This window comes from Simochromis diagramma, unplaced genomic scaffold (genome assembly GCF_900408965.1).
Source record: "Simochromis diagramma unplaced genomic scaffold, fSimDia1.1 OVJJ01000377.1, whole genome shotgun sequence".
NCBI lineage: Eukaryota > Metazoa > Chordata > Actinopteri > Cichliformes > Cichlidae > Simochromis > Simochromis diagramma.
In genome coordinates, this window is record NW_024387037.1 from 611,956 (window position 1) to 639,050 (window position 27,095).

The 27,095-nt window shown below is 45.3% G+C and overlaps 1 protein-coding gene across 4 annotated transcripts; it reads left to right on the forward strand.

Moving 5' to 3' along the window:
- The first annotated feature begins 87 nt into the window (after positions 1-87).
- Positions 88-20,349, forward strand: abcg1 (ATP-binding cassette, sub-family G (WHITE), member 1). 4 transcript variants are annotated; one of them, XM_040043327.1, is made up of 16 exons: positions 88-1,511; positions 6,767-7,013; positions 9,815-9,932; positions 10,183-10,315; positions 10,392-10,442; positions 10,517-10,662; positions 11,221-11,344; positions 11,842-11,956; positions 12,030-12,175; positions 12,307-12,408; positions 15,955-16,123; positions 16,790-16,890; positions 17,705-17,863; positions 17,952-18,070; positions 18,160-18,227; positions 18,376-20,349. In XM_040043327.1, exons 1-16 carry the CDS (start codon positions 1,299-1,301, stop codon positions 18,480-18,482), a joined length of 2,118 nt encoding a protein of 705 aa, XP_039899261.1. In that variant the 5' UTR covers positions 88-1,298; the 3' UTR covers positions 18,483-20,349. The 4 variants fall into 4 exon arrangements, with proteins under 4 accessions (XP_039899261.1, XP_039899263.1, XP_039899262.1 ...); XM_040043329.1 differs by having other exon boundaries at positions 88-1,050; positions 18,160-18,494; XM_040043326.1 differs by having other exon boundaries at positions 1,346-1,511; positions 18,160-18,494.
- The last annotated feature ends 6,746 nt before the right edge of the window (positions 20,350-27,095 follow it).

The window sequence follows — 27,095 nt, forward strand, 5'->3', positions numbered from 1 at the left end:
CCTCAGCCCCCACAGGGTGACCTGCAGAGGTGAACCTGGTCAGCAACCTCTGGGTGTGGCTTTGGTTTGTGTGGAGGTGTTTGTGGTGCAGCACCGCTGTCCGACCAGCAGGTGGAGAACTCAGGCTGACGTTCGCGTCCACAGGCAGCAGCCGGCGTGCAGCTCCAACACTGTTCACACGGTTTCTCTTAAAGAGTCAGTGATTGGACACGTGGAGGGTCTGAGCACTTCCTGTCTGTGCCTCTGAGCACCGTCAGGCGTTGATGAGGTTCAGTTTTCCAGCAGCGACGTCTGAACTGACAGCAAAACGATGCTGATTTCAATTTAAAGAAGGTCCTGAGTTTGATTCGCCCGCCTGGCCGGTCCATTCACAGGTATGAATGGTTGTCTGTCTCTCTGTGTTAGCGACCTGTCTAGGGTGTGCCCCGCCTCCTGCAAGTGGTAGCTGGGATAGGCTCCACCCCCACCATGACCCTGTCAAGGATAAGAGGATGGATGGATGCAGTTACATATAAACCTGACTCAGTCTGCAGCACAGAGATTTAAACTAAAGTCGCTCTTTGAACTGTAAAACATTTCAGAGCTCACGACGTGAAACAATGAAATCAAAGCTTTTAAAGATTTCCTGATAAAAACATGTCAAACTCCAAACCTCGTATTTGGCTTCAGTCTGCAGAAACCAAACTGAACAAAGTTACGTCAAATAAAATCGTATGCAACATTCGTGCTGATGATGTAGAGACCGTCTGATACTCACACGTCTTCAAATGGCCTCTGAGACTCCACCCCAAAACCAAGATGGTGGCAGCTAAAATGCTCAGGGTCCAAGAGGCTGAGGTTGCTCAAACACAAAATGTATGTGAAACACAGGAGTTTTTAACCATAATGAGGTCAAACTGGTTCAAATGTAAACTGTTGGAGTCAGCCCGGCACACGGCTGCTGGGTTAGCATTAAGCTAAATAACACAGAAACAACAACAATCAGACAACCGCGTGTAAGCACTTTGGCGACAGGAAGAAGCCCCCAGCAGACTCAGAGGAAGCTCTGCGGTGAGTGTTTGGGATCATCGGTCTAAAGACCTTCATCATAAATGAGCGTGTTTAAATTTGGTCTGTTTTCCCGTTAATCTGACATTATCCAGGTGGCAGTGTCCATCTGTTATTTACAGGCTGTGGGTAGAGCACCTGTGGAAATTTTTTTGTTTGTTTGTTTTTAGGTGACAAACACAAATAATAAAAAAACGCTGGCAGATTATTGTACATGTTTTTAAATTGTTCTCTTTAAGGCAGCACCACTGATGTTATTCACTGCTCACAGAGAGGGGTGTGGCCACCAGACAGGGGTGGGGTTAGTGGTGAGGGGGCAGGGCCATGAGTGCAGGCTGCTGCCTGTCAGTGAGGCACTGATCAGATGTGTGTGTGTGTCAGAGTGCTGCTGTCTCTCGGCCATGGCCTGTCTGATGGCTGCCTGGTCCGTCCACAACCCCACTGTCACCAACTCCATCATCATGGTGAGTATGAGGACTCCAGAGGTATGATGAGGGGTGACCCTCTGTGTCTCCTGCTGGTTTAAGGAAAGGAAACAGCTTTCTAAGCAACGAGATCTGTGTGGGAATCAGCCTGAATGTGACGGTCAGCTGTGTGAGGCTCAGCAAATCTCACATGTTTGGGTTTTAAAGAAGTTAACAGTCCTGCAGCTCCACTGCACCAAGGTCAGCTCCTCAGGGAGGAAGAGGAGAGTCCTGATGATATGAGCAGAGCTCTTCTCATGATGATAATATGATTTTAACTTGAATGATACTGCGGGGTTATCCTCATCGTTTCTGTGTTCACGCACTGAAGGGGCAGTTCTGTAGTGCTGGGGTGTTAGTGCCTCTGTTGGGATTGTTTCTCTAAGACAGTGACTGCCAAGACTGGAAACCTACTGCATGAAATGTTGGGCTATAGTGAAAATGGAGTCAGGGTGGACACACGGGGTGATTACAGGATTTTTTAAATGAGGGGAAAATATATGTACTAAGCTTTGAACATTGCTAAATAATGCTCAGACCTCCGGCTTAAATCGTAAATCTGCAGGGACAAAGACTGTATATAATAGATGGCAGTAAGCACACTGAAATCACTCATTCGTTTCAGGATTCACATTTTAGCGTTTAACCACCACAGCGTTGTTTTTTACCCAGACGTAAACAAGAGGGTGGCGTGCTAATGCTAGCCAGCTTGGTGAGACTGTATGGAGCATCACGCAGATACAGATGATGCTAATTCAGTAACATCACCGACACTGGAGCGCAGCCTTCGTCGACTGTCTGTGAGTACAGTACCCTCACAGCAGCGATATTATTGGTCAGATAGTATCATTAAAAATGCTCCAAAAGGTTCAAGTGAAACTCGCAGCTACAGCCGCCTGTGTCACCATCCACCTGTCAGTCAAAAGGCCACGCCTCTGACAATGCAAACTTTAAGACTTCCTACAATTTAAACACCCTCGCAGCGTACCGTTGTTATGATGGCTGAGATTATCCACAGAGACCAAACATCAGGCTGCGAACCTGACTCACTGCTGCCTCTGCTGGAGGAGGTGCAGTTATAATCGAGACCTCCTTGTGGCCCCTCCTAATGTCTGCCCGGGCTGTGATGATGTCACAGCACTGTTTCGGGGTGTGACAATCAAATTCCACGCAGGGGCGGGGCTCCAGTAGCCACGCCCATGACTGGAAGTTTTGAAAGTTTAGTAGCTCTCACAGAGCGGACTCGTGCTGGGAGGATAGAAGCCTTTCTCCTTTCTTAACACGTGTAAGTACATTTACTTAATACTTGAGTATAAATGTGTGGTACTTGTTCCTCCATTGAGTCTTTTACTAAGACTTTTACACAAACCATGGAGAACTTGTAAAAATGGGATGATGTTAAAATCGTACAGTTTATGGGCTGAAACGATGAGTCACAACAAAGGTTTCTCACTACTTTAAGAACTTTTACAAATCAAATGGAGGAACACATTCATCTGTTGCTGCAGGTGTCTCGATGCTCCAGCAGTACAATTGTCCGGAGGAATAAAATACAGTAATTTAAGTACAGTTTTCAGATTATACTTATGTTGCAGTCAATTTATGAGGTGATCCACAGGTACTTGTACTTCCTTTACTGCTGCACACACAAAGTTTCCTCGTAAACATCCTGAAATCTTCTGATTTCCTGAAAAGCTCTTTGTTTAGTCACATGTTTATATGTTTCTGAGCTCAGGATTATCTCTGCTCCTGTCTGTGTGGTCACAAATTATTAGTTATGTGTATGTATTCCTATTCTGCTCGAGTTTTACAAAAAGCATCACTTCCACATAGAAAAATATTCTCAACATGAGTCAGTGATGTAAAGCTGTTCATGCTGCAGTGATGAGTAATGACAGGAAAGTTATTTGGTAGTTTTTTTAAGCAGACAAATGGAGACGTCTGAAAAATGTTAGATGAGCCAAAAAAACAAAGATGGAAAAACTCCCAGGCAAGAAACCATTTTTGTTTTTAAATTGTTTTCTCAAATTTTGGCTGACAGGTGACATCAAACACCTGTGACCAATAATATGTCTGCTGTGAGGTTGCCGTAGTAACAAACTGAGCTCCAGGGTTAATGAGGGAAACTGGGATTTTGTTATTGATTAGCAGGTATCTGTGTCTGTAGACTGATAACTAGCTCTTAACTTAGTGCTCCTTCCTCTCATCCAAATATGGTCACTTCCTGAAAACAAGAACCAACATGGCGCAAGAGACATCTCAGGCACTGATGCTTCATCACGCGGAGTGGAGAAACCTCTGATACTGACCTTTATATTCAGTTTGTGAAGACCCGCAGATAATCCTCAATTGTAATTTAGATCTCAGTACTGAGAGTGAAGAAATCAATGATAAGGGTTACCATGGTGACCATGGCAATAGTTTTGCTGAATCACAGCAGCCGGGTGCTCAGTTTAAATCCTGCACTCAGCCTGTTCTTTAGCTCGGTGACTAAGCTCTGCCCGACAGTTACCTCCTGCTCGAAGGCAGATTAGTGCCTCGTTTGGGTCAGGTCAGTCACACATGGCCGTCCTACAGGAACAACACCGGACTAGCTGACGGCTAATCTGACAACATCCACGTCTGCGTCCAGGCCTGCTGGAAAACATGTAGAGAATCAACAAACCCAGACAACAAACATTCGGCTCTGCAGGATGAGAGCTGACAATCACAACCAGCAGGCTCCTCAGTCAGCTTTTTAAGGAGGGATAGAGGTTCGAAACTCTATTATCGGCGCGCTCTCACTGTACTGCACAAGGAGTTAGAAAAACAGGTTTTCATTTATTTAACCCAAAAAATTATTTTTACAAAACAAAAATGTTGAGCTCATAAAAAAAACTAAACTCAGCCAAAGAAATGTGAAATGACTGCCCAAACAAACATAACTGACCCAAACAGGAAATGACACACAAAGGTATATATAATGGGCAGCACGGTGGCACGGTGGTTAGCACTGTTGCCGCACAGCAAGAAGGTCCTGAGTTCAATTCCACCATCAGGGGTCTTTCTGTGTGGAGTTTGCATGTTCTCCCTGTGTTTGCGTGGGTTCCCTCCGGGTACTCCGGCTTCCTCCCACCGTCCAAAGACATGCAGCTTGTGGGGATAGGCTAATTGGATAATCCAAATTGCCATTAGGTGTGAATGTGTGAATGAATGTGAGTGTGAATGGTTGTCTGTCCCTGTGTGTTGGCCCTGCGACGGACTGGCGACCTGTCCAGGGTGGACCCCGCCTCTCGCCCTATGACAGCTGGGATAGGCTCCAGCGCCCCCCGCGACCCTGAAAAGGATAAGTGGATGGATGGTATATATAATGGCTGATCAGACCACTATGACAAAACAGCGACAACTAAACACAATCACATACCACAAAAACGATGCAGTTCAGTTTGTTAATAAACTAAACAGCAAAGAAGGAAATCAAAAACATTAAACTCAGATATCTAGTTAACTACAAAAACATGTTTAACCTCCTAAGACCCGAACTCTTCCACGGCAGCATTTTTACTTTCTCTTTGATATCTGGGCTGATTGGGACCTAATGAATGTAAAAATTACCAGATTTTTTTTACCTGATTTTTATCCATCCATTAGCTTCGGCTTATCCTTTTCAGGGTCGCCGGGGGCGCTGGAGCCTATCCCAGCTGTCTTATTTTTCTAAGAAAAATGAGAGCCACATATGAGGATATTCGTTTAAAATTTTGATAGAACAGTATCAGTATAATGCCCTCATAAGTGGATATCAGGCCCTTGTAGAGCAAAATTGAGTATTTTAGTCTAACCCAAAATGCGATGTCCACATATGTGGACGCCAGGTCCTAGGAGGTTAACTAAAGAAAATACACATTCTGCCCCCTTCAACAGGAAGTGGTGGTGTGGTCCAGTCAGCCCATCTATGTATTTAAGTTTTTTAAACACTGGCCAATATCTTTTGTCTGGCAACAAAAGATGCCAGGGATGATGGCAGGTAAGAAACCAGTAAAAGAGACAAAGATTAGTCACAATCAAACCAAAAATCAGAAATGAATTGGTATGAATATATAAGTAAACTAAATGTACGCGCTTGCGAATAGAACAAATGTGTTCAAACCAGTCAATAAACTTATTGCAAACCAAAGTGTGTGATTGTGTTTAGATGAAGGAATGAATTAAAATATGTAAGAGTTGCCCACTTTTAGTGCGGCCGTGGTTTTGGCCATCACAAGAGGCTAAGCCTACGCTTGAAGCTACCGAGGTGTTCGTTGGCAGAGGTGACGCAATGCCACTATTATGAATGAAACTTGGTCCAATAACTCCAGCCATACTTATCTTGCCTGTTTAAAACATTTATTGCTTTCCATCAGTTGCATTTGTTGTTCAGCAGACTCTTATCAGCGGCCACAAACCGTTTGCTCCTTCTGACCAACAACACCTGACTCTAATTACATGTGTCTACCATAAAAACATGCCATACTGTTAAAACACAAAAAGTGACCACATAAGGTAACAACAACAAACAATGGCTCCTAGAGCACTTTTTTGACCACCGACCCCTCAAAGGTTCATTGATCTCACCGCTGCACCTACAATCAGGTTACAGTCGCGAGCTAACCATTCATGCAGGAAACCCGCCTGCCCTGATGAGTGAATTCATTCAGCTTCTCTTCACACCAACACATGCTTCAATGGTTTAAACTGTAAACGCTGTACACAGTCATATTTTTTTCATTCACCTTTGTGGCTCTCCAGCTGCCAGTGGTCTTCTCTGTCCTGTGCTGTTATCAGTTGCTTTACCATGAGTCTGAAAAAACAAAGATTCAGCGGAGTGAACATTGTTTAGTTCTAGTGTGACTGAGGCTGAGATTAGAGCAAGGACTACAGAAATATGTGAGTGCATCATCCAGGCGAGAGTCTGTGATACTGTGTGTACAGGACCAGCTTTACCAAAATCTGTAAGCTTTTACCAAGTCTCTGTGGTACAGCTTAGGTTCAGCTTTTATTTTAGCAACACACTGAAAAAAACATGTACACGGATGATGGATGGATGATGGATGACGTGGATGATGATGATGTGGGTGGATGGATGATGATGGATGGATTGATGGATGGATGGTGGATGGTGGATAGATGGATGGTGGATGGATGGATGGTGGATGGATGGATTGATGGACCTTTTTGCTTACATTCTCAGAGGGTCAGCTATGGTTGTCTTAAGCCGGATTCCTTTTATTCACCTTCAGAATACCAACGGGCCCCCTGACCTTATGTTGGATCCCCGGACAGTTTGTCTTTGTATGGATGAGGTGGTCAACAAGCGGCTGGCGGGCAGCCAGCAGACGCCACTGCTGCAGGGACACCTGAAGAAGGTGGACAACAACCTGATGGAGGCCCAGAGGTTCTCCTCATTACCTCGCAGACCCGCGGTCAACATTGAGTTCAAAGACGTCTCCTTCGTGGTCAGAGAGGGACCCTGGTGGAGGAAGAAAGGTAGAGTCATACACAAAACAAAGATGGCAGAGGTTCAGAAAATAAACACACTGTCACTGTAAATTCAATGCCAGCTAATGCCTGAAGGGTGGAAAATAATCCAGAGCACGATTCAGCCTTGTGTTGTAGCTGGTTTATTCATTACAGATCCTGAGTCACGCTCCTATAACAGCAAAAAGTATCAGGACAGCAGGAGGAGCTGGTCTGAATGCTTCTATTTTAAAAGGCTTCCACAGAGATGTGGATCAGGCCAACCTAAGACTGACTAAAGACAGTCACAGTGACCACTGACCTTTGAACACCAACATCAGAGCCGCCCTGAACCTCACAGAGATGCTGAGTCTGCAGAACGCAAGAGAAGATCTGACATAAACGCTTCTGACCGACTCATAAACCCACAAATTTAATCTCAGACGGCTTCACATTTTATAGCCCTGAACAGAAAAAGTATATTCACATATATATGTGTGTGTGTGTATAGATCTATCCATCTGAGGGCTTTATTTGTCCAGTTGGAGAGGTCAAAGGTGATGGCCGACCTCACAGGGTTCATGTCATTCTTTTGACTTTTTATTGTTAATGATGGGCTGTGCGTCAGCAGGGAGCTGTTGGGTGCTCTCGGTTTGGCTGCTGTGTGTTTGTGCGCTCGCTGGATTAGCGGCTGTAATCTGTTAATCTCAGATGGGTCTTCTGCTGTAAATAGCTGCAGGTCAGATTGGAGGACGCGCCGTCGCTCGCTGCCTGAAAATAAAGACGCAAGAACAAGAAAACAAGCGATGATGTCACCGCTTGTGAACCCGCCCACATCTGAGCTCTGCTCAGGCTTGAGAATGGGTCGGATTGTTATTTTAGGGAATCCCTTCCCATGATGCACAGGGTGTTTCTTCTTCACTCACTATGTGTTAATATTCAATTTTCAATTCAATTCTATTCTATTTACACAGCGCCAAATCACAACAACCGTTGCCTAAATCCACTTTATACTGTAACGTAGACCCTACAATAATACATACAGAGAAAAACCCAACAATCATATGACCAATGTGAGCAAGCACTTTGGCGACAGTGGGAAGGAAAAACTCCCTTTTAACAGGAAGAAACCTCTGACAGAACCAGGCTCAGGGAGGGGCGGGGCCATATGCTGTGATTGGTTGGGGCGAGAGAAGGAAGACAGGATGCCAGAGGTTTCTTCCTGTTAAAAGGGAGTTTTTCCTTCCCACTGTCACATAGTACTTGCTCATAGAAGGTCATTTGATTGTTGGGGTTTTCTGTTTTCCTTCTATCATTGTACGGTCTTTACCTCATCTTACCTCTGATTGGTCCTGAGCAAGAAAATGAACATAGTGCTTGTGTAAAGCTGTGCCGGGAACCTCTAGCTGAAACTAGATCTGTTAGAGACTCTGATAGCCTCAGGTTACAGACCATTATTATGGAGCTCAGCCAAACTCTTTGTTCATATTAGAAAAGCTGAGTTTCACTGAGAACATTTCACACCTGCTCAGGTGCACGAAAACAGCGTGCAGGTGTGAGTTTGAAAACATTTACAGGTTTTCTATTGTAATTTTCACACAAAACCTTTGATTGGTTCTTTGATGCTTTTCAGGCCAACAGAATCTGTTAACATGCGATCACATGTTATTAAAAGGCCAGAAAGATAGATCCATGAAGCAGAGTAGCAGATGAAGACGTGAGGGTTGATGTAATGGGGCATGTACGAGGCGCTAACAGGCTAGAATAGTTGTAATAGCTGTCTTTCTGCTCTCGGTCGTGGCCCCCGAGTACCACCCGTTCTCCATCATGGACTTCAGGGAGAAGTCCATGTGTTCTCTGGTTTGAAGGATGTTCAGCTTCAGGTTTTTTTCTGAGCACCAGCAGGACAAGTTCTCTACCTCCACCCTGTACGTCGTCTCATCTCCATCAGAGATGAGCCCAACCACAGCAGTGTCATCAGCATACATGACGATGATGTTGGCTGGTGGGTTGGTGTACAGTCATGGGTAGTACTGAGTTGAGGACGTTCATCTGGGTGTACAGTGTGCGGAGGGTACTGTTGGTCAGATTAAATCTAATAATCTCATTAAAGCGCGTTCAGCCTCTGTGTGTAACGTGTAACACACTCCTCAGTTTTAATAACGACAACCTCAGAAACCTGGTCTCTGAGACAGGATTTCAGGTGTCAGCACATTCTTCATGGTTTCTCAGCCCGGCACACACGTTCTTACATGTGTGCTTCACTGTGTTTCAGTCATGAGTGACTGTTTGCTTTGAGACTGTGAAACTTGTGGATAAGACTGATGCTGAGCTCACTGTGAGGACAAAACACTAACAGCAGATTACTGAAGATGTTTTCATGATTGCTGCAGGGTTTTTGGACTCACGCTGATGTAAATGTTCTGGTTGGTCACACTATGATCAGGGTAGCTGCTCGGAGTAAGTGAGGGACAGCTGAAGGGTTGGGAGGGTCTCTGATGGACCTGCAGATGTCTGAAGCACATCTGCAGGTCCAGGAGAAACGTGGTCTGTTTCGGGACGATGCACGAGCCTCACCGAGTTCTGTAACTGACCTGAGTCCAGACCGTCGGCACTGAAACATCAGCAGTGAGCCTTTAGGATGAGCGGGAGTGTTTGTTTTTCGCACAGAAGCCGAGCGGAGCGGCTAAAGTGTGAGAGCAGCTGCTGGTCTGCATGAATGAGAGAAAAACTCCAAACTGATGGGAAACCTGAGCCGAGAGTTCGAGCACAAAGAGCGGCTCTGTGAGCGGCTGGGAAACCTGCACATTGATTGTTTCTGTTCGCCTCAGGTTACAAAACTCTGCTCAAAGCCATCTCTGGGAAATTCACCAGTGGGGACCTGGTGGCTATCATGGGGCCCTCAGGAGCCGGAAAGTCCACGCTCATGAATATCCTGGCCGGGTACAGGTGGGTGCATCCATCAGGGCGGAGATGATGACTGAGTGTGAGGTTGAGGTCATAGCGCTCTCAGCTGCAGATGTTTTAAAAATGTTTTCAGATCATGTTACATCTCAGTCTGAGAGCTTTACCGCATCCTCACATCGGCCTGCTGTACCTCTGTGTGTGTCAGTAAATGCTAGTGAAGAATCTGATTACTGATTGCAGGTCAGTGGATCTGTCCAGAGCGCGCTCAGTGCACGTCTGTCTTTGCGTACAGGGAGACGGGGATGAAGGGCGAGATCTTGATCAACGGGCAGCCCAGAGACCTGCGCTCTTTCCGGAAGGTTTCCTGTTACATCATGCAGGACGACATGCTGTTGCCTCACCTCAGTGTCCAGGAGGCCATGATGGTAGGTGCTGCTGAGCCTCAGCGTTCAGCCTACTGCAGACTGCAGTAATCGCAGACCCTGCTCTCTGTTTCTGCAGGTGTCGGCCAGCCTGAAGCTGCAGGAGAAGGAGGAGGCGCGCAGAGACATGGTGAGCCGATCGCTCCTGGCCTCCCTGATCTCAGACTCTACCCTCAGGCTGAACTCGGATCTCTGCTCCTTCAGGTCCGGGACATCCTGATGGCTCTGGGTCTGCTGGAATGTGCTCAAACCAGGACGTCTCACCTGTCGGGGGGGCAGAGGAAGCGGCTGGCCATCGCTCTGGAGCTTGTCAACAATCCGCCGGTCATGTTCTTCGATGAACCCACGAGGTAAGAAATCAGGTTGACCTCCAGGTCCTCTCCGTGGTTCATCCCAAGCTGGCAGAAGGTCACAGAAGGTCGGATATCAGTCCTGACCACGGTGCTCTGTCCTCAGCCAATGAAAAGCAGCTGAACCATTCCACTCAGTCAGCTCAGTCTTCCTAACCAACTTTAAATCTTTGCACTAAAGCAATTTTTGAATCGCGCAGGCTGAACGCTTTTAGAGCCTTTCAGACTGTGCAGACTCATTTTAAACGTTATGCCTGACACATAGGATCATGCAGGGAGATCTGTGGTTCGACTCCTGGTCCCGCCACTCACCTGTGTGAAATGGTTTCGCTGCCTCAGAGATCAGTCATGCCAAAGCACAGCTGTTTTATTTTTACTTGACTTATTTCAGACGTTTGATCAGAACAAGCTGTACTTCAAATTCTACATGTGAGTGATGTTTGGTCATGTTTCTGCTTCATGCTGAGCTTCTATGAAGGGTGTGTGTGTGTGTGTGTGTGTGTGTGTGTGTGTGTGTGTGTGTGTGTGTGTGTGTGTGTGTGTGTGTGTGTGTGTCAGTGGCCTGGACAGCTCGTCATGTTTCCAAGTGGTGTCTCTGCTCAAAGCTCTGGCTCGAGGAGGACGGACGGTTATCTGCACCATCCACCAGCCGAGCGCAAAACTGTTCGAGCTCTTCGACAAGGTGACCCTCCTCCACGTTACACTGACTCACTGCACCATCTAGTGGTGTAAACTGGTATCACATGAACGTGTGGCCGGACAATGCACAGAAGTGTTAGCAGCGGTTCTTTTTCTGAAGATCTGAAACAGTTTGAAACATTTATAGAAGCAGCTCTAATGTCAGAAGCAATAAATAAATGATTACATTTCCTTCAGTGGGTTAGAGGGTCATCTGCTAATCAGTGTGTGAGGGGGGCAAAGAGCTTTTAAAGGGGATAAAATCAAGTTTGTGTAGAGGAGTAAATGTGGTGTAAAGAAGCTTCGAGTGAGCACTTGTAACAGTTTGTATGATGGGGTGAAATCCGTTTCCTCCTGCTCAGGTTTTAAGGATGAGAGAAGAACAGGAAGTGCTCTACAAAGGTGTTTGGAGCTGAAAACCTTGGTGTGGGTCCACAGAATGATAAGAAACATGATTCAGTGCGGGTTTCACTTGTGTCTGTCTCTCTGTGCGTGTTTCAGCTGTACGTGCTGAGTCAGGGTCAGTGTATCTACAGGGGACAGGTGTCCAGTCTGGTCCCGTACCTGAGAGACCTCGGGCTGAACTGCCCCACGTACCACAACCCCGCTGACTTCGGTAAGACTCGCCCGGCGAGCTGTTCCCACTCGGCCGTCGCGGCGTCAGACTCACTGATGGGTTCTGTGCGCAGTGATGGAGGTGGCGTCCGGAGAGTACGGGGACCAGATGATCAGGCTGGTGACGGCAGCTCAGGAGAAGAAGTGTGAGAAAGACCACCAGCCCGAGCTCAACGGAGACAGCACCCTCCACCCCTTCCTGTGGCAGCGCACCGAGGAGGTAAAAAAACAGCACGCCCTCTGCTGTGATTGGTTGATGAGAGGCATGGTTTTCGCTTTACCTCCTGTGAATGTTTCATGACGAATGAGTCCTTTGAAAATCAACATGTACCTGTGATGATCTCCCGTCAGGAGAGCTCATCGTCTGAAGGCTGTCACAGCTTCTCTGCTAGCTGCATGACGCAGTTCTCCATCCTGTTCAGGAGGACCTTTCTCAGCATCCTCAGAGACTCGGTGACAAACACCTCCGTACACGTCACCTCAGATTCACACAGATGACACCGTTCTTCCATCACTCTGACATAACAATTATCATTACCATTTATACTGGTGTGATAAAGTGTTTGCCTCCTTCCCAATTTTCTATTTTTTGTATTTTTGTTATGTTTTAGATCAAACAAATTTAAATATTAGACAGAGATAACACAAGTAAACACAAAATGCAGTTACTAAATGAAGGTGTTTATTTTTAGAGGAAAAATATCCAAACCAAGTGATGGCCCCCTGAACTTAAAAACTGGTTTGGGCCACCCTCAGCAGCAACAACTTCAGTTCAATTCAGGTTTATTTATACAGCTCCAAATCACAACAACAGTTGCCTAAATCCGCTTTATACTGTAAGGTCGACCCTACAATAATACATGCAGAGAAAAACCCAACAATCATATGACCCCCTATGAGCAAGCACTTTGGCGACAGTGGGAAGGAAAAACTCCCTTTTAACAGGAAGAAACTTCCAGCAGAACCAGGCTCAGGGAGGGGCGGGGCCATCTGCTGTGATTGGTTGGGGTGAGAGAAGGAAGACAGGATAAAGACATGCTGTGGAAGAGAGACAGAGATTAATAATAACTAATGATAACACAATGCAGAGAGGTGTAGAAAAATAAAGTGTATAAACAAGAAACACTCAGTGCATCATGGGAATCTCCTATAAGAATCTCCTATAGGTCAGGCAGCCGAGTACAATAACCTCAGTTTGATCTGAATTAAGAAGCAGAAAGTTAGCGGCCATCCAGGTCTTTATGTCTTTAAGACATTCCTGCAGTTTAACTCATTGGTGTGTGTTATCTGGCTTCATGGACAGATAGAGCTGGGTGTCATCTGCATAGCAGTGTAAATGTATGCTATGTCTTCTAATGATGCTGCCTAAGGGAAGCATGTATAATGTAAACAGAATTGGTCCTAGCACTGAACCCTGTGGAACTCCATAATTAACCTCAGTGTGTGAAGAGGACTCTCCATTTACATGCACAAACGGGAGTCTATTAGATAGATATGATACAAACCACTGCAGCACAGTACCTGTAATACCTACAGCATGTTCTAATCGCTCTAATAGGATATTATGGTCGACAGTATCGAACGCTGCACTGAGGTCTAGCAGGACAAGCACAGAGATGAGTCCACTGTCAGAGGCCATAAGAAGATCATTTGTAACCTTCACTAAAGCTGTTTCTGTGCTGTGATGAGCTCTGAAACCTGAGGATAAAATATAACTTCACTGATTGCGGGTAACAACTGCAAACAACTATTTGCGATAACTGGCAATGAGTCTTTTACAGCTGTGGAGGAATTTTGGACCACTCACTCAGTGTCATTCTACAGCATCTCAATCAGATTCAGGTCAGGACTTTGACTAGGCCACTCCAAGTCTTCATTTTTTAAGCAGTTCAGATGTGGCCTGCTGGTGAGTTTGTGATCGTTGTCCTGCTGCAGAACCCAGTGCACTCCAGTCCTGAAGGAGCAAAACAGCCCCAGACCATCACACAACCATATTTTGCTGTTGATACAATCCTTTTTTGAAATCAGAATCAGAATCAGAATACTTTATTGATCCCTGGGGGAAATTATTTTTTGTTACAGTGCTCCATTATAAACCAACATAAACCAACACTAAGACAAGACAGACAGTACGCTTACTAAGAATAGTACAATATATACATATATATATATATATACATACATAAGTCACTCATTAATAAATAGCTGGAAAAGAAACGTGTAGTTGTAGCAGTAACCAGTGTGTTAAGTGGATGCGTTGTACAGGGAGCCACAGGCAGGAATGATTTCCTGTGTCGTTCAGTGGTGCATTATGGGTAATCTCTCACTGAACGTGCTCCTGTGACTGACCAGCATGTCATGGAGTGGGTGGGAGGTGTTATCCAACATTGTCTCTATCTTGGACAGCATCCGCCTCTCCGACACCACCTTGAGGGAGTCCAGCTCCATCCCCACAACATTGCTGGCCTTACGGATCAGTTTATTAAGTCTGTTGGCATCTGCGACCCTCAGCCTGCTCCCCCAGCATGCAACAGCATAGAGGATCGCACTGGCCACAACAGACTCATAGAAAATCCTGAGCATTTTCTGCCAGATGTTGAAGGACCTCAGTCGCCTCAAAAAATAGAGACGACTCTGGCCCTTCCTGTAAAGTGCTGTGTGTTTTTAGCCCAGTCCAGTTTATTGTCAATGTGTACTCCAAGGTATTTATAGTCCTCCACAATGTCAACACTGACCCCCTGGATTGAAACAGGGGTCAAGTGTTTCCTGGTCTTCCTGAAGTCCACGATCAGTTCCTTGGTCTTGGCCACGTTGAGCTGCGTGAATGCTGTGTTACTTTGATGTAACAGGACACACACCTTCCAACTTGTCTCATCATTCCACAGAATATTTTTCAAAAGTCTTGAGGATCATCAAATGTTTTCTTGCAAAACTGAGACAAGCCTTTATGTTCCTTTTGCTCAGCCGGGGTTTTTGTCTTGGAACTCTTAGAAGTTCCTGAGTCGTGAGCACTGACCTTCATTTGTGGATAAAGGCTTCTACTTTGGTTCACTGGATTCCTACAGCTTTAGAAATGGCTTTTTCCAGACTGAGAGATCTCAACTACTTTGTTTCCTCATTTGTTCCTGAACATCATTGGATTACTCTCAAAGAGTGACCTTTGACCTTTAGATGCAGATGAACAACTGAGTGTTGTCCTGTCAAGGTGGCTGTTTGGTGTCTCCAGTGGGGCGATCGTGGCTCAAGAGTGGGTGTTCGTCTTGTAACCGGAAGGTTGCCGGTTCGAGCCCCGCCTCGGACAGTCTCGGCCGTTGTGTCCTTGGGCAAGACACTTCACCTACCACCTACTGGTGTTGGCCAGAGGGGCCGATGGCGCGATATGGCAGCCTCGCTTCTGTCAGTCTGCCCCAGGGCAGCTGTGGCTACAACCGTAGCTGCCTCCACCAGTGTGTGAATGTGAGAGTGAATGAATAGTGGTATTGTAAAGCGCTTTGGGTGCCTAGAAAAGCGCTTTATAAATGCAATCTATTATTATTAGAAGTCTGAGCACTCCTCCTGCACTTCACAGCTACACTATATTGTTTAGTTTCTGTCTGGGTCTGAAGGACACTGGGATGTGTTTTTCTGATAATCCTGATACAGGGTGTAAAAATCTGTGACTCTTCACCAGCTGCTCATAGAATTTAAGAAGCTTCTCAGATGAAATGTCTTCAAGAAACTTAAAGAAGTCCAGATGCTTTTCTTTCTAAGCTCCTTAGACGGGTTTACAGATAATTTCTTGCCAATTTTCTTCCTAATTTCCTAAAACTCTGGTCTGAGTCTGGTCATATATAATGACATCATTTTACGGATTACTTTTCAATCACAAAAACATTGTTTTCACTGTAACTTAAACACGTGGTGACGGTTTCCAGCACAGATTTGTGAAATAAAACACTGTCAGTGTGGTAATATTACTGTGCAGTATTGCAGTTTGAAGTAAGGCATTGTCATTGGCAGGTGCTGACTCACCTGAGGATCTCGTCTCACATTGGGATCGGCGTTCTTATTGGTCTCTTGTATCTGGGTATCGGGAACGAAGCCAAGAAGGTTCTGAGTAACTCGGGGTTCCTCTTCTTCTCCATGCTGTTCCTCATGTTCGCTGCTCTGATGCCCACGGTGCTCACCTGTGAGTCCGCCTCAAGCTGCTGTGTCACTTTACCTGCACACAGGTGACGTTTGAGTAAGGTCAGGGTGTCATCGGCGTAACAAATACATCAGAGTCGAGCTGGAGAGCAGCTGTTCTCTGTCCTTCATCGGCTTGTGTAACACGAGGTCTGCTGTTACAAAGGTGGACAGAACAACAGACCTCCATTTATCCTACCTGCAATACAACCTGTTTTAGCCCCTCCCCCTTAAAGACAACTTTGTTCTGATTGGCTTCCTCTTGTAAACAGAGGTTCTGAAGTGTTAGCCTCTCTGACATCACAGAGGTTCAAGCATAGAGCTGAGTGTTCAGAGGTGAGCTCAGCAACAGGTGCGTCACTTTTACCTGAACAGCACCAAAGGTGCCGACTCTGACTCAGGAACTCTCTGTCTCATACACAATAAAAGCTTTATTGATGTTCTCAGGGCCAAACCCATCCAGGCTGCAGTGGGAAAATCCTTAAACTGACACCCACAATTGCCAGGATTAATGACGGTAAAATCGTGTCTTTAAATTTGAGCTTTTCTGGGATTTTATGAGTCGCTCTGGGAGCTGCTGTCAGAGAACATCAGACTAAGTCTCTGTAATAAGGACGAGTTTTATTCGTCGCAACCTTTGAAAACCTGCTGCCATGTTTTTGTGCTTCAGTTCCTCTGGAGATGGGCGTCTTTCTGAGAGAACACCTCAACTACTGGTACAGCCTGAAAGCGTACTACCTGGCCAAAACCATGGCTGATGTCCCCTTCCAGGTAACAAAGACACAGCTTTATCGATCTCTAAGCTGCACTTAGAGTGGCAGCTCCTGGTTCCAGCTCCTGAATCTCTTTCTTTAATGACACATTTGAAGATGAAAGATGATGAAAGATCTTGTTTTATTGTCATTTTTCTGACGGCACAGTTTATCATTTTGTTAGAAACTTTGGGAGCTCACCCTTGATGGATAGTCAGTTAATACAGTAACTTCACCCCGGCCATATTTCTGGTAACTGCTAATGATATTGATAATGTCATTAGAAATGTTCTAAAAAAAACAGCAATGGTCCAGTTCAGGGATGCCTCACCTCAGGCTAGCAGACAGCAAACACCTACAGCTGTCTGTATCACTATCCACTGGTCAGTCTAAGAGGCCACACCCCTAATAATGAAAGCCTTAAACCTTATTAGATTTAAGTAGGGGTGGGTTTAAAAAATAGTTTTTAATTTTAATAATCCCATATCGACTCACGAAATCCTGAATTTGATGTATTTTGCCAGAAATGTCAGAATCTCAGCTACAGTCTCACAAAACCATTTCAACAATAACCAAACATTGAAAACAGCTTGAACAGATTCTGCAAAAGGATGTAAGCCCGACAGCACGCACACGGACATGCTGTACATATCCAAGATAATTGATCAGAATTATAATATTTCTGAGTCAAAATCCAACCTTGTGAATCAGAATTGAATCGTTGTAGAAATCAGTGGCAATACGCAGCCCTAGATTTAAGAGCTTCAGCTTAACGTTGCACACGGAGACCTGGCAGTATCAACCCGCTGACCTGCAGTGTCGCTGTTGTACAGGTAGTGTTCCCGGTGGTGTACTGCAGTATCGTGTACTGGATGACGGCTCAGCCTCCGGACGCTGGCCGGTTCTTCCTCTTCCTGTCTCTGGGGATTCTGACATCTCTGGTGGCTCAGAGTCTGGGTCTGCTTATCGGAGCCGCCTCCACCTCTCTGCAGGTCCGCTCGCTGTTTCCTCCATCACCTCTTGTCCGCTCACAGGTGTGTTCCTGTGCTGACATCACTCGTGTGTGTTTGTTTCCTGTAGGTGGCCACGTTTGTGGGTCCGGTCACGGCGATCCCGGTTCTGCTGTTCTCCGGGTTCTTCGTCAGCTTCGATACCATCCCCTGGTACCTGCAGTGGATGTCCTACATCTCTTACGTCAGGTGGGGGCGCTGTTAGCTGGCGGGCCTGCGGCTGTATCCACACAGCAGGGGGCGCTGCTGCACTCGCTGAACGTGTTTGTGTGTTTCAGGTACGGGTTTGAGGGCGTCATCCTGTCCATCTACAGCCTGGGTCGTGATGATCTTCACTGCGATGAAGGTGAGGCGTGTCACTTCCAGAAGTCTGAGGCAATCCTGAAGGAGCTGGACATGCTGGACGCCAAACTCTACCTGGACTTCATTGTCCTCACCATCTTCTTTTTCTCTCTGAGACTCATTGCTTATTTTGTCCTCCGGTACAAAATCAGCTCTGAGAGGTAGAGCGGGGCCGGGAGGAAGAGGAGGAGTCGCAGAGCAAGAGCCCGGAGGCCGAAGAGCAGCTGTCCAGTTTGTCTCCACTTTGACTCGCTCTTAAACAACACATGAAGAAGAGATGGCGTGTGAGGACACCGCAGGCCTACAGGGGGAGATCTCATGGTCTCATGGAGGTCCTGTGGGACCAGGAGCTGGTCTTCTGGATCCTGGAGGTTTCACCATGCCACATCCTGACTGATTTCTACTTTTTAGAATAAAAGCCTCTGCAGTCGCAGGATGATGACATCTCTGCCTCTTTAGTTTATTGCTGAGGTCAAAGGTGAGAGCAGCACAGAGGCCCTGATTTCCTGAGTTCTGTCCTTCACGTTTAAGCATCCTGTGAGCCTCTGCAGATCCACTGAAGGCAGTGATGCAGGAATGTTTCAGATTTTGCAAATCCTGGAAAACTGTTGGATGAAGTTTTCGGCAGTGCATTTAAAAGTTTTTTTAATCTTCCATCCACCCGACCGACATTCACACACAAAGACACATGATTTCAAACAAAAAATCTTCTAGATCCTGGAAGCTTTTCTTTTGAGGCTAAAACAAAACTCAGTGGGCTGCTGGTGAAAACTAACTGGGATAAAAATGATGAAAAATCAAACTTTTGAGCAGAAAGTGTTTGGGAGTAAATCCACATGATTCAGATATAAAAGTTTTACAATAAATATGAATAAAAATCATTGTCTGGAACCTGTTTAAGCACAAATATTACATCTGTTTACTTTGATAAAATTCACATTAAATAAATTTTAGAAAACTTTCCTGTGAAAAAACAGAAAAACTGATATTTCAATAAAACAATAAAACAATAATTACCCACACCGTGTTCTGAAAGGTAGGATGAACAAAACAATGAAAATATCAAAAGTATTTGTCATGTTGAGATGCTGTTTATTCCTGATCATTTCACTGGCTGTGACAGAACTAATTAAACTGAATTATGGGAACATTACACTGTCTGTTTTTGATATTCAGGTTAACTGTGTATGTACCAGCAGGCAAGCAGCTTTGTCTGAAAAACTCAGCAGATGTTTTTCCTCACATAAAGCAGCTGAGCGCACACGCTTCACAGCAGCTCGCTTAGCTGCACTGTGTCTCTGTGACCAGCAGGTGGAGCTGTTTACTGGGAAATGACGTCCATCCTACTGGACGTCTGCTCTAATCACTGTGTCACATCTGATTTAACAGCAGAAATTTAAAACACAAAAGTGGAAATGTTCATCTTTGAAACCTGGTTAAATAAAAATCAGATTTAAACTCAGAGAGTGAGAAAAGGAAAATAAAATCAGAGTTTAGATGTGAATCAGAGACGGAGAGCACACAGAGGGATTCAGACACGATTAAACAGGGGCCCTGAGGGTCGGGCCGGTCAGCGTGCACGTCGCACACGTGCTCAAGCTGTTGCTGACGTCGTCCAGTTCGAGGCCGTAGATGAACAGGTCAGCGGCGGCAGGAAGCCCTCCATCCACATGATCACCCCTGATCTCCCAACCTCACGCACCAGCTCCGCCTCCTTCCATACGAGCAAGGCGACACCCATGTATCACAAGCCATCCGGGGATCAGAATGCCAAGACCTCTGCCCCTGACTGCCACCCAATCCACCAAGCACTGAACCTCTAGTGCCTCCTGTGTCCTCCCCACCACCCACAAGAGGACAACACCACAAAAGCTGTAATGAGATGTTCTTAATTTGCCAGCTGATAAGTGCTGGCAAACCTAGGCTCAGCTCGTTTGTCCACAACAGCAGCTGCATTTTGAGAGAAGACACACATGTACATCACCTTCACAGTGTCAAGTTCAGTTTTATCATCATTACCACAGCCCAGGAAGTTTTTGCCCGTCTTAATTTAAGACGGACAAAAACATTTAAAGCAGAGTTTATAAGACCTGAGCGGTCATTCTGTACTCAGACACAACCTAACCATGACCACAATCAGGGAGGGGCATCCATCAGCCATGATCACAGTCAGGGAGGGGCATCCATCCACCATGACTGTGATGAGGGAGGGGCATCTGTCCACCATGACCAGGATGAGGGAGGGGCATCCATCCACCATGACTGTGATGAGGGAGGGGCATCTGTCCACCATGACCAGGATGAGGGGCATCCATCCACCATGACTGTGATGAGGGAGGGGCATCTGTCCACCATGACCAGGATGAGGGAGGGGCATCTGTCCACCATGACCAGGATGAGGGAGGGGCATTACAAGTAATGAGTAAAATAAGGGATTACTATTACAAAAATTAATCAAATTAAAGTTACTTTCCAGTAAGCACGCTGCGTTACTGCGTTATTAAACCATGATTTTATTTGTGAGAGTGTCTCATGACAATGACATGAGTGCGTGTGACTTTAGTGGTAACAGATGGGTGTACATCAACAATGGATAATATGGAGAGAGTACAACTGTGCAGCATTTAAAGCTTGGAAGTAGTCACATTACTTTGAGTTTGATTCTGTAAAAAGTGAGACAAACATAAGCGTCTGCTCTACACTCTGCATGGGAAGAAAACTTCTAATCTGAGTGAGCAGCGAGCACGCTGCCACGGGAATGCGACATTCACAGAGAAACCCCGGATCCCCCCACTGACATGACCGCTGTGGGCAAACCTCCACCCGCCCCACTCCTGCTACACAGGTGACAATAGATTTAAGAGCTGCTGAGTCGTTGATTTTAGTTATTTTCTGCTGTGTTTTACTTGCATCTATTTGAAAGAGTGTAAACACGAAACACTATTTTATTTTAAATGCTGGAATATGGAGAACATAGGTTTAAATGTTAAACACATTTCTTCCAGTCAAAGACTGTTGCATATAATTACATTTTTGCTTGATGCATAAAGTTAAAAGATTAAAACTAATAAAACAAGTTTTAAGAAGAGACTTTTTCATTTTATATATTTTATATGGTGGAAAAAATGCAGAAAAAATAGGATTGTGCTGAAAGGTCTGTTGCTTTATTGCGTATTCAGGTTGTGTATCATGTTTTTAAAAGGTAACTAAGTAACTAATTACTTTTGAAAATAAGTAATCAGTAATGTAACAGGATTACTTTTTTGGAGAAGTAATCAGTAATTAGTTACTAATTACGTTTTTCAAGTAACTTGACCTACACTGGTCAGAGTGATGCCTGGGTGGTAGCGTTGTTTACCTCATTGTATTTGTGGACAGAGGGATGAGGTTCTGACCCAGCTCTCAGAACAAACACAGTAGTGGGACCAACATCTTCTCGACTTTTGTGTTGTGCTGAATTCTTCCCTGTAGGAGCCCACAGGTGGGCCACCAGCAAAACCAAGTCCGGGCCTCTGCGATCAGTCTTAGTCTAAGTTGCTCTGTTCAGGTTCCAGTCTCCCCTGGAGGTGTGGGTTTAAATCCCACTTCTGACAGGAAGTGTTTTGTAGCACAGAGGGATTGTGGGAACTTGTCTCTCAGGTCTGGGCTCAGTAAATGCTGGACGTGGCCAGGTAAAGGCCAGCTGCAGCGTTGTGTGCTCCACCAGTGATAAACAGTTTGTCCCTCCAGCTGAAAGCGGGTACAGCACCACAAACACCAGCTCCTCCCCTATAATGCCCCCCTTACATCACATAAACCTGCCTGTTGTGTATATTTATGTGTTGTGTGTCCATGTTGAAAGCTCATAACGATCACACAGTTTCATTGTGTAACTGTAAAATACGATGTAAGAGACGATAGCGACTGCAAACATCTTTGGCTTTGCTCTGACTGCAGGATAAAGTCTCGCTCTGGATTCACAGTGTTCTGGGATCCCTGGAAAGGATGAGGCTTTGCTTTTGGTGTTCTTTTTATCTTTCAGGTGTCAGGCCTCCACCTATTGGCCAGTTCAAAGTTGATTGGCATGTGTCTATTGGCTGGTCTGGGCACAGGTGGCCAATCACTCTCCGAGGATCACTACAAATGAGCAGCTCTCTGGCCAGCTGGTGGCTGCTGGCTGCTGCTTTATGACAAACACATGAACAGGCTTCTTTGTATTGTGTGTGGTGGGAGGCTGGACAGGTAAGCTGGGGTACCCTGTACACTGGTTGCAGGTTTTAAACTGTTCGTCACACTAGGTTATGCGGTTGATGCCACTCTTGTATGTTTTCACTGTCCTTTTGTCGAGTAGCTAGGTAGGCCTTTTGTTTTGCATTTTTTGTTTCAGTTAGGCCCTGGAAGCTTTCGACCTCTGTTTGTTTTATTAATTTCTTTGATTTGGATCAACCGCCCAGTCCTCCTCCCCCACCTCCTTTCTTTTAAGTTTGACTATCGAGGCAAGCAACCAATAAATCCTGTCTGATTCTTAACTGCTCTGTTGTCTTCCTCCTTCATTGATTGTGGTTGTCCAGTGTTGCTGTCTCCTTCCTACTTTTGCTTCCACCATGGTGGGGGGGACGTAACTCTCTCTCTCTCTCTCTCTCTCTCTCTCTCTCTCTCTCTCTCTCTCTCTCTCTCTCTCTCTCTCTCTCTCTCTCTCTCTCTCTCTCTCTCTCTCTCTCTCTCTCTCTGCTCTGACAATCATCAAATCTACAGTTGAAACCAGATATTTACTCTTCAGATAAAAACACTTTTTTAATTGTAACATCAAATCAGACTAAATGTTTAGTTTTTAGATAAATATAAAAACATATTTGTTAACTTTCAGAGTAAAGAGAGAAACTATCTGTGTTTCTTAATTGCAAATGGCACCAAATTGTATTCAAACTGAGCCACACTTATGGAGCTCCACAGTTCTGTTCCTGGTGTTTTGGTTGACATCTCTTGATGTTCCCATGTCACAGAAACAGGCTCTGTGTTTTGCCTTATATGCATCCACAGCTGTGCCACCAGTTTACTCACATGGACTCTACTAACCAATCAGAAGCTTCTTCAGCTCAGAATGGAGTCGTCTGGAGTTTCTTATTAATTAACAATAAACTTAGTGTACATGTACTCCTACATTTGATGAAAGTGATAAAACAGAAGCTCTGTCTCTCTTTATTCTGACATTTAACTAATTCAAAAGATATTTCAACATTTATTTATCCAAAACAAAACAAGTTTACTCTAAATTGATGTTGTACAGTAAAACAATGTTGTGTTTTCCATAAAGTGTAAATATCTGGTTTAAACTGTGAATATCCTGCTGTGTATAGAAATTCCTCTTGTTTTGCATAGAAATATACTGAACAACATACAAAGCATAATATATAAAATAACATCTGAGTTTTTTCTTTGAAAGAAGCTCCTCATGTCCATTGTTGTGTTCATCAATGGACATGAGGTGTTCATCATTCCTGACGTTTCTGAACAGGCAGAAACTGAGATTCTGGTTCATCCGATTCTCAGGAGCAGCAGGGAGGGTTTCCTGGTTTGATGGCCGAAGCTTTGGTCCATGTTTCAGGATGTCAGTGGGCTCGAGTTCTGTGTGCAGAGTTGGGACCACATCTGAGGAGGCAGAAGGATGATTTCAGACAGTCAACCGACCCGGAGCAGTAGCCAGCTGTGAGTCTGAGGGAAACAGGAGTATTTCAATGTTTCCATCTCACTAAATATTCAGTACATGTGCATGTTAACAGACTTGTACCAAATGCAGCGTTCTGATTGGTCAGATCTTTTTATTCGCATGTAAAAATGCAGAAATATTGAGCTAGTTTTGAGAACAAATGTCACAAATTCGTCCAATGACGCCGTCAATGTGAACGTTTTAAAGTGGACTACAGTGGTTTAAAAAGTGAGTTTTCGAACCCCCAGACAGCCTGAAAGTGGTCTTCACACTCAGATTGTTCACACGATGAAACGTGGCCCATTCATGCTCTGATCAGCTTTAATGGAACTGAAAACTCAGGGTTAGTCAAAGATGCAGGAGGCCTTCAAACTATCTTTGGTTGAACTTTTAACTTCATTTAATCAGGTGAGAACCATCGTGTGTGTGGCTTAAATCCTACAGTTGTGTATTAAAGTATTTGGGTTCCTGGAGGAGTGAAAATCCAAATCCATTTTCTATCAGAGGGACTGATCCGGAAAAGCTAGTTTAACTTCAGTCCGATTTCCCTCGAGACTAACTGGAAAACTCTGAACCTGTATAATTGTCTTTAGATGTGAGGGTGCGTGACTTCAGCAGGCGTTAGACGAATGTGAAGTCTTAGTTTAATACATTTATTACTGATGGTGTTAAAACGTTCTAATTCAAACTGTACTGTTGGTTTCACTGGAAAATCAGGAACCTGAGAAATTTGTGATTAATGTAAACCCCTCAGAGACTAAACTGTTTCTCTATCACTGTGGCTCGTTAATGAAGTCCCTGAGGTCAAAGGTCATTTCAGTGTGTCGTCATGTTTGTCCCTGAGGCATTTTCACATTAGCTACAGTTTCCTCTAATTCCCTCTGGAGCAAATCAGAGCTGGAAACCTGAGAGACCAAAGAGACCAGAGAGGTCCCGAGCCGACCAATCAGAGTGAGCGGACCTGAGCTCTGGCCTCAGTGGTCCGCTGAGGGCTCGGGATGATAACGACATCCCCTCAGACCGCTCTGTAATGACCCCCCCAGGATGGATTTTAGTTGCTTTGGTCAATAAACTAATATGAACTTTAACTCTGAGGTTCAATCTGTTGTAAAACTTCTGAAAATCAAAGTGGAGCGCATGAACAGTCGAGGAAAAACGTAACACAAGAATAGTTTGGTCCTTCCCCTCTTCCCCTCTGTACCGTTACCATCCACTGCATTCTACAACATATAAATATATAAAACTATAAAAACTGCTTTCTACTTTTGTTCTGTTTTTAAAAAATGTAATCTATACTCATATCACTTTCTATCGTGAGCTGACATGTAGCAGGTGGTCTCTGTCACATTTTAAGATTATAATACATTAGGAAATACAATGTGGCACACAGTCAGACACCTCAGGTAGATAAAGGTGTGCTGTACTGGTGACTCATAAATCTAAAACTATTTTTAATGATTAGTTTCAGTTTAATTTTAGCTCAGCGGAACAATCTGATCGAAAGCTTCTGAGTTTATTCTTGGTTAAACACAGGGAGCGTTCACGTGCACCAGACTGGGGCGTTCATCAGGCTGGTAACCACCTGACATGTTTTCAGAAGCGCCGCCATGAAGACTGTGAGCATGACTGTCAGCAGGCTTGGGATGACCGACCTTTTCACAAGTGCTTCATATTGTAAGGTAGAGACCCTACCGCAAAATCAAACGACCCACTTTGATCAAAGTCAGGCCAAACTGTGGTACCAAACACACTGCTAAAAAAGTACAAGAACACTTTAATCAGACTACAGCGTTGAGTCTGAACTATTCAGGTAAGTATTAGAAGGAGATGTTAGTCAGTTTCAGGCCATACCTGGACCCTGCAGAGCTAGGTAGCCCAACTACCTGTGGATGGCATCTACGTACCATTGCTAGAAGGTTTGATGTGTCTCCCAGCACGGTCTCAGGACCATGCAGAGAGATGGGCAGTTATCGGTGGACAGGGCCGTAGAAGGCCCTTAACCCATCAGCAGGACCGGTAAATGCTCGTCTTTGTAAGGAGGAACAGGAGGAGCGTCCTCAGAGCTACAGACCTCCAGCAGGACACTGGTGTGAATGTCTCTGACCAAACAATCAGAAACAGACTAACGAGGGGGGTCTGAGGCCCCGACGTCCTCTAGTGGACCCTGTGCTCACTGCCCGGCACCGTGGAGCCCGACAGGCATTAGCCATAGAATACCATAATTGGCAGGTCCACCAATGGTGCCCAAACTTTCCACAGACGAGAGCAGGTTCACTCTGAGCACATGTGACAGATGTGAAGGTGAAGTTGTGGAGAACGTTGTAACATCGTTTGTGGGGGGTCACTGATGGTCTGGGGAGGCATATCCACAGAGGGCTGCACAGACCTCTACAGGCAGCCACACACTGACTGTCACTGGGTATCAGGATGAAATCTATTTACCAGGTCATAGGTGACCCATCTGAGGTCAGGGTTTGGGCTCAGCTAACCTACCACTCATTATTCACCTGCTTGAAACACCCAGATTTAGATCTATCAGACTAGATCAGGATGAGTCGTCCTTTGTCCACAGTAGGACACCCACAGCAGAATAAAAGTGGTTTTCTTCTCCTGAACCTCTGAACTGTGATGTTCTGCTCAAATTGCGCAGGAAGCGGTCGGTGTGAAACCGGCTGAATTTGCCTGTGATAGCTTATTTAAAACAAGAAAACGTTGATAACTGAAAAGTGCAGAAATTTCGACTCATGCTGAGCCTGGCCTGTTGTTTTAGTGGGCCCATCTTCATCAGCACGTCAGTGACGTGTTGCCACAGCTGCATGTTTGCAAAATTAGTGGTGCAGTCTGAGCCAAGGCCAGAATCTGTAGGTCTGAGCAGGTTTAGCGTGAGACACATGACTGCTTACTGACAGCTCTTTGTTGACGTCACGTCAACTCCAAGCTGCCCAGCCGTGATGCAGCGAGGCAACAACTAACCAGGCTTCACATGAGGACTGCTGCGTCTGTGAGGTTGTCCTCTGAAGCTGGACAGATACACTAAGGGCCTCAGGTAGAGTCAAACCCAGGCACTCGGGGCTTCTGGTCACCTGCTCACCCTGTGCTATTAAAGCAACGAGATAGCTCACTCTGAAAACTGAAACAATTCCAGACGGTAAGTGCTCAGGAGACAGAGGCTGTTACACTGAACCA